The following is an 8,196-nucleotide window of genomic DNA, read 5'->3' on the forward strand; positions in this document are numbered from 1 at the left end:
AATCAATTCTGGACGTAAACGGTAATTTTTGAGCTCCCACGCATGACAAGGCAAACAAAAAAACACTACTTGTGGGCGGTTGTAGAATGCATGCTCATGTCACTCCCACCCGAACAGCCCCCGTTAACTTTCTGGCGCAATTAGTCTGTTGAGTCCTTATTAAATTAGGGAAGCACTGAACTCGAGTTTCACTCATATTAGCGCTCATCCTTGATCGTGCCGGGGCTGGAACCCCGTACATCTGACATGCGAGGCGGTTGTGTTACCATTACTCCACCAGTTTTCAGCAACCTTGTGAGTAGTTTCCTTTATGAAAAAAATATACGGCGATGTCTCGAATATCGTGCCAACTGAAACATGAGGCGGCCTGGGTACAGCACATTCAGTTGAAAAACATCATAAACGAGAGATTCACTCGAGTCTCCCGTGAAAACCAAATTGACTTGCGTACTTGCGCGGGATGTTGCCCTGTCGTAAACTGCATGTTCTTTGTTTTCGGTGTCGTGTGCGACAGGGCCGACAGTCCTTTGGGGGTGATCTCCAGTGTTTTGAACAAAAGCAGACAAGAACATCACGGGCGAAAAAACTTTCCGCGTTTGGAAATTTGTGTGAAATAACAACTTGGTTCGTAATGTGGCTGGTGTTGCTCAAAAAAATGATGGCCTGGAGGTGGGCCATTTGCACACACACACATACCCTATCCGACACCAACAGAGAATAATGCAACTTGCTTTAAAGCAATCAACATCTCCATTTGAACAGTTTCTAACGAGATACCAAAGAAAATATTACTTTCGACCTCCGGCGGTTGATCTTGTCACTCTTAAAGTGAAGTCTGGGTTGAGAACTAACTGAAATACAGTAAAAAAAATTGGGCTAAAAATAGGCTCCTCGCTCCAACAGAATGATGTGTAATACACCCACCTGGAACCCAGATAAATCTCTTGTTTATGATGTTCTTTTTAAAGAACTGAATGTGCTGCACCAAGCCACCTCTTGTTTCAGTCGGTACGATATTCGGAATATCGCGATATATGTATAGGCGGAATGCACTACTTATAAGTAGTGTATGTTTTGAGGCCCTCTTAAATAAGACGAGAATGTTATTTGGATTGGTACTGATCAGCAGGCTGATTCCCCCTTCCGCTCTGTGATTCGGTATCGGACGCCAGCAAATATGAGTCCGCCATCATCGCACACTACGCATTCTCTTCAGGCATTCGGTGCTCATGTGTGGTACCAACAGAAACGGTCATCACACCACAGACGCTGTGTTTTGAGACTCATTGGTGTAAATTTTCCCAGGGGGGTGCATCGGGCCACCTATCGAAAAGGAATGAGTGATGGGCGAAGACGACAGAGGAACGCCCAATGTCGTGGGTATTTTCGATCAAAGTGTGTTTGAGTGGCGTTTGTGATTCCGTTTGATCCGTTGTCCGATTTATTCGGCTGATGTCATAGTTCATCTCTATGAACAGAGAGTTATATTTACCATCGGGACTTTTGCCTGTTCAGAATCAAACTAAGCTCTGTCTGGAAGGGAGGTGGGTCGAGGCCGAACACTATCCCATAGGAGTGACGTATCTAATTACATCTGGGCGAGTTCAATCTCATTTGGGATATTGAAATGAATTCCGCTGTTCTAATTTGTAAAGAGCATTTTCCGACCACTTTCTGTGCTTATTTGGTAATTCCGCGCCCTTCTTATCAGTATTTTTCATAGGGAGACTTCAGGACAGCTTGATGTGCTCGCACTCCATTCTGGTGGTCCCCATTATACTGTGACGCGATTTCGAGAATCGCGTTTTCGAGGAATACACTCATTTGCAAATCGATTTGGCTTTCATGAGAGACTCAACTGAATTCCCCGCCGTAGCAAGGAGTGGGTTAGAGAGCATCAGCACGTGTACAGTATGAATGCTATGAATCAGTGTGAACATGGGAACAGGTTTGATGCAGACGATAACGACTGTCCGTGTCGTGGCTATCCGATCATATCCTGAAAAGCTGGGTCACATGAAGGCTTTCTGCCCAATGAAACTCATCACGCTGGTGGTGATTGATCTCCTTGTGAGCCTGAGCACTTCGGAATCGTCCCCCATTGTAGGTGTAAATGTTTATCGTTGAGTTACTGTCATACGCTCCGTGAGGATTGATTACAAGTCAGGAGAACATCCTGACATTACAACAGCAGTCTAATTGATGACTTAGTCACCCGTTAGTTGAGGCAAGTCAATCGCTCTTTCCTGGAGGCTTGGTGATTTCCTCCTTTTAGTTGAGTAGACTTCCAAGCAGATAATTTTGTCGTTTGGACAAACGTGGGATCTTGGCGCAAGGTCACGTGGGCTACAGTTCACAACATTGAGAGCAAAGCCAGATGATGATTCAATTTGACAAGCAGGTGAACTTCTTGAGCTCGAGAGGTCCGTGGTTCGAACCCGACCCTGGCATTTAGGCTACTGTCTAGACTTGGGCAATCTATAATTACCTCAGCTCCTGCGCTTCCTTCGAGTGTCATTGTAGCTAGGCTCCGTAAGGGTGTTTGTTACACCTGAGCGATTATTTTATTCTGTCCCTCAACCCTTACAGACTTAGGACACAGAGTGGTACGCATTAACACTGCCTGAGTGCTCTCAAAAGGCAATTGTAACTTGCACTGGTTCCTCTACTGATCACAAACACTCGACGAAGTCTTACGGCGATCCCGTGTCTCTTTGGTTGCCTAGGCAAGCAAAGAAGTCCGATGTTCCAGTTGTAAAAAGCGAACACACTACGGTACAGACGAGATGAATGCACCTATTCCTTGCGCACATCCACCTCCTGTTCTGTGCTTGTTTGAGGTTTTCACCTCAGAAAAGTGAAATGCTTGCATCTGAGACGTGCGTCTTTTTGCTGTCCTAATCCAGTTAATTAGTGATGCAGACAAACTGAAAGAATCGCACGTGACTGTCTCGCTCACGTGATCTTGTCTACCGGTCTCTTATCCGTACAGAAAATGTTAGGAAACCGATCGTGTTTCGGGTTGGACAGTCTCACATCTCCACTCGTTTCGAACCCAAGGAGTTGTTTTGTGTCAGGAACATTGAAGGAAGAGTGAAGAGCTTACGAATATGGTCTACAACCTACAGGTGGAATATCTAGGGGGAGTAGACGCCCTTGTTGCAGCACGTGTGACTGAAGGACGGTGACGCACACTGTTGATCAACGAATGGCACATTTTTCAAATACCAACCCCCGAAGGGCGAGGATTCGAATCTCCTGAGCGTTTCCAGTGAGGCACACTTGACAAAAGTTCTCAACGAAGGTGAAACAACTGTAGTGACCAGCACAGGTTAACTCAATTTGAAATCCAGGTTTCTGGCTGTAAGTTACCATTATTCGAATACGCTTTTGTATGTGATCAGTTCTTTACACAAAAATGCACTTGAGGTAGAACCGTGTTGTTCTTTTCACCCTTAATGGTTTCTAGTGGATCCATTCAGAGTTCCTCTTGTAGCTTGGGTACATTGATTGATATTTGATTAAATGGCTGTTGATCTACCCACGAAGTTTGGAAGTTGACTCGCAAACGGTTCATCTCCATTCATGGAGACATCAGCAGTGCGTGTACTGAACGCAGTATCAGTAGAGTACGGTCAATGTTTGGCCTTCACAGCTTATCGATCGCACCAAATCCAGATGAAGAACTCAGCCCAGGTACTTAACCCAAAATTACTGCACGGGCTGCATGCAGGCAGCTCAGATCTGAAGGCAGCGATCGGACACTGTCCAGCCCTACCGTTCGACCAGCAAATCACACATAACGGGTTCCCATTGGAGACCAAAACTGTTATATCTAACCAAGTCGCCGCTCCAGTGCCGAAAAAGACTCGCCGATAAGGAACACACCAGCTTTACTGCGGACAAACGAGTGTGAAAGTACAACGACCTCAAGCTATCTTATTGGACGGACCCTATCTGACGTTGGTCCAACGCTGTTTCACTTTGATGCAAGGCTGTCAAGCGCTACATATTGAGGGCGCGTTATCTGTCTGGTCAGCATCTGGTGGGGTCGAGGGTCTCAGATTTCGGGCGTTCCGTGGTTACTTTCAGGAATCTGACAAGCTAGTAGACAAGCAAAGGGCCTAATGTATCCATGAAAACGTCAATTCCACTCTAATACGAGAAACTCCGGTGAGGCAAACAAACTGGAGGTGAACTCGGCGATCGCGCCACAAACATCAGCTGATGGCTAAAGGATCACGTCCGATGGTGGACATGTTGAACCGACCATCACGTTCTGCTTCAACTGGTTAGATAGTATCAACTAATCATCTCCGTCTCAGTACGAGTTAATCACACCGCTGATCAGCTGGTCGTGGCTCAACGGGAAAAGCATTCAACCCACTGGTCCGGAGGTCGCCAGTTAGAAACTCCCGACGGGAATTTTGTGAGCAGTGCACTGCAAATGATTCCGAATAAGGATAAAACAGCCGCACAGTGTTTCTCAGTTTCTCAACACAGGACTGTGCTCCGACCTGCCTCACCATTTAACGTCAGGTGCAGGACGCGTCACTCGTTAACGACTGGCTACACGCCTTATGTGGGATCACCACTCGCTGACTTGTTGTCGCTGTGTGGTTTAGAAATCAGCCAACGCAGGACCGACTATCTGCTTGCTCAATTTTCTCTGGGCAGAGACAGCCACCCGTTAGTCGTACGAACGACAATACAAAACAAATACAGAACTGAGATGATACATTATCTAATCTGTTTGTTCCCGTTCGAACTCTGATTAGTAGCTCTGATTATGCACAGAAACTTTGTGTGATGTGGGCTGGAAGTATCGAGGATAAACAAACACACGCACGCGCACAAAAAAGAATGGCCCCTTTAAACGAAAGAAAAACAACACAAAAATAACGGGTGGTGTGTGACGTTGACTAGTCTCAGTAGTTTGTCGGAAGTCGATACGTTATTCGAGGTGGGGCGGTTGGGCGGGAATAAAGTCACCAGGGTTGTTGGGATTGACCAAATAACTTGAGAAATAATCTGAAAAGAGGGAACTAGATAAATAAACAGGACGAAACGTAAAATGCAGGAAGATCCGGAACAGTAGTCATGTTTGTCATCAGTCATCCAAGCGCTGGACGCACGAACTCAGCCCAGTATGAGAAAACTATCCACGGCTAGGAAATGCAAGTAGGCCCCAACGAAGACGAAACAATGCCAAATCGCATGAGCCATGGGGATGCGGCCGTCCATTTTGTAGAACACGATTCCAAAACTGTAGATCAATCCACCGGTAAGCATTAGCGGTATACCGGACCATTCGTGCTGAGCGAACGTGGAGAAGGATGGGTAGATTACAAAGAGACTATTTACAGAGAATTTCCGATATGCGCTAAAAAAAACGACAAAAAATATGTGCCTGACCACAATGGACGGAAGAGACTGAACTAATGGTGGCTACGATCAGCCAATTGGGTGTTCAGGTACCGGTTATCGGAAATACACGGAGATACTCATCAACCGTGGCAATGAAAGTTGAAACGGATGCCCTAGGGGTTATATCAAGTTTCTCGAATCGGTACCGTTATGCTGTATAATGTCGGGTGACATTGCGGCGATAAGGAACTATCAAGATCATACCCAGTGAGGCATATGTCGGTTAAAACATACTATTACAAGGCCCAAAGAAAACAGAGCTGTATCTATTCGTACTCATAATGCTGCTGAAAATTCTTCGACAGCCCACGACCGGTTTCGCTCTTCTTCGGGCTCATCAGGTAGGGGCACTCCCCGAGTTTCCGTCAACCTTATGTTCTACTTGGAACCAAATTGCACGAAATTAGCGAGATACACTCATTTACAAACAAATTTGGTTTTGCGAGAGACCCACCTGGAACGCAGCTGAATCTCTCGTTCGTGACGTTTCCAGGCAACTGAATGTGCTGCACCAGGCCGCCTCATGTTTCAGTCGCTACGATACTTGAGATATCGCCATGCACGTATATTCGTAATGCACGACTCATAAGGTTGCTGAAAACTCTTCGACAGCTGAAACTAGCCTGTCGAATATAGCCTACAAGAAATAGCATTTCGATCTAATGGAACCCTGAGACAACCCTCGTCCTACAAACTCGGTTAAGTTGACTAGATAAAATCATAATAGAGAGATTAATTCGAACGACTGGTGATACACTCGAGGGCTAAGGGTTAACGTGATACTGAAGAGAGAAAACCTGCAGAATGTCAGACCACGCTCAGTCAACAGGAGGCATGCATTTTAGCCCACAATGGGCGGTACTAACTGATACCAAGAAGATAGAAAGATTGCTGTTGATGATGGGCTCAAAATCCACTCAAAAATACAGTACGATATATTGGTCACGCCACGGCGAGAGCGAAAAAACTGCTTTTTTCGACTACAAACGTTCATAACATAAATACTAATAATAAAAATAATCGATCAGCTGTAACGTTATTTCGGCTCCTAGCTGCCATCCACTCGAAGGAATCACAAGACCTGGGATAGCGCCATGTTGCTCAAGCGTAGACAAGAACAGTCGACTTGCAGAGGTTGGTTTCGAACCGCAGACCTACCGGTCAGTAAGTACGCCCCTTAACCACTGAATTATCACAAGCCCAAACACTGACAAACAATTGCTTCTGACAGAGTCTCACTGAGTAAATGCAGATTCCGAGCAACTGCGAGATAAAGCACTTGTGTAAGCCCAATTTGGCTACATCACACGTTGGTTTCCAACTTCAATAATATTGTGGTGGCCGTCGAAGCCTGATGCAACGTCCCGGCAAGTAGTTGTATTCTGACAAACTGGGAATTGGCTGGCATTGGTCCGAGTAGGAGTCCGAGTAGACATGCCCTTAAACCAGATTCGAGCCCGTAATCTGTCTGACACTTGACGAAGAAATGTGAAGCCAGCTGAGCTATCGCAGCGGTTGATTGTGTGGACCATTTCTACTTTGAAAGTGGAACATGTGGACTTTCCACACAGCGTATCTTCTTGTAGATCCCTCTCTCCTCAAAATAGACCTAAACTGAGCCGGCGCAATACGCCATTCGAAATGCAAATCCAACCAACCGTTTTGAGCGACGCAGATGACAAATGTGCCTCAGTTCAACTCAGCAAGAAGGATCAGAGAGCTCACTGTCTCACGGGATGTACTGATAAGAAGAACTCAGCAAAACACGTCGATCGATCCGTCTGTCAATATCAACTGATACGCCCAAGTACACGCAAACGGACCTTTATATGGGGAAATGGGGCCCATTAGCCTCACAATGCTCTTAGCTACAAAACGTTTGCGAGTGGAATAAGATTTTTGTGCCGAAATGTTGCATTTTGTCACGTATGTTCTCAAAACAAAAAACATCATAATCTACGCTCATATTTTCGCAGTCCACTGAAGCAATCGTACTTCTGGCGGGAAAAGTCTGGTGAAATACTTCCCCAGCATCGCTGAGACCTGGGATGCCTAGATGGGTCTCAAAAGTTTGGACTGGTACCCTGAACTTAGTTGCCTGTCTGCTTTAGTCCATCAGGGACATGTCGTATCTTTAGAGCGAACAGTGAGGGTCTTAAGAAACCGAACACAGTCAACTAACACAGACACGCGCGCACGCAGGGAGCAGGAAGTCAACCGCGCACTTCACAAGTCCATGAACAATTACGGAACACGTGCAGCAGCCATACTGCGGAGAAAGCACGTTCCCTCCCCGTCCGGATTTTCACCAAGGAACTCTCACGAAAGATAAGTTCCCCTTTTGATTTGCTCCCATTTCGCGTTGCATTTATTTTTATACGTGCTGCAACTCACCACTGTGAACCTTGGTAAAGACTTTTATTAGTGCATTTCCCTTCTGAATCATATTATGGCCGAGATTGCGAGATGGCCCAGTGGTTAGAGCGCGAATTTACTGACCGGAAGGTCCGTGGTTCGAATCCGATCCCTGTATCTCGAATCCCCCTGTCTGGGCTTGAGCAGCTGGGCACCGAATGGATATTACAGCTGAAAGATTTATTTATTTACTGGTGGTCACAGGTTTCCACGGCTTTTTTACAATAAGTCGAAAAAGTAAAACTTTAAAAAGCATTCGTATTCTGCTACCCTTTTTTACCCGTACATAGTACTGATAAGTACCGTCTCTCTACGACGTGACATACCACGGTTGCAACTAACTGTTTATTTATT

General features: G+C 45.8%; 1 protein-coding gene across 1 annotated transcript; it reads right to left on the reverse strand.

The window, feature by feature from the left end:
• Positions 1–308: 308 nt before the first annotated feature.
• T265_09610 (hypothetical protein) lies at positions 309–5,118 on the reverse strand (the record flags this gene model as incomplete). Its single annotated transcript, XM_009175731.1, has 3 exons — positions 309–637; positions 925–1,084; positions 4,993–5,118. 3 exons carry the CDS (start codon positions 5,116–5,118, stop codon positions 309–311), a joined length of 615 nt encoding a protein of 204 aa, XP_009173995.1.
• Between the last annotated feature and the right edge of the window lie 3,078 nt (positions 5,119–8,196).

The sequence above is a fragment of the Opisthorchis viverrini genome, assembly GCF_000715545.1.
Source record: "Opisthorchis viverrini unplaced genomic scaffold opera_v5_294, whole genome shotgun sequence".
NCBI classification, from domain to species: Eukaryota; Metazoa; Platyhelminthes; class Trematoda; order Opisthorchiida; family Opisthorchiidae; genus Opisthorchis; species Opisthorchis viverrini.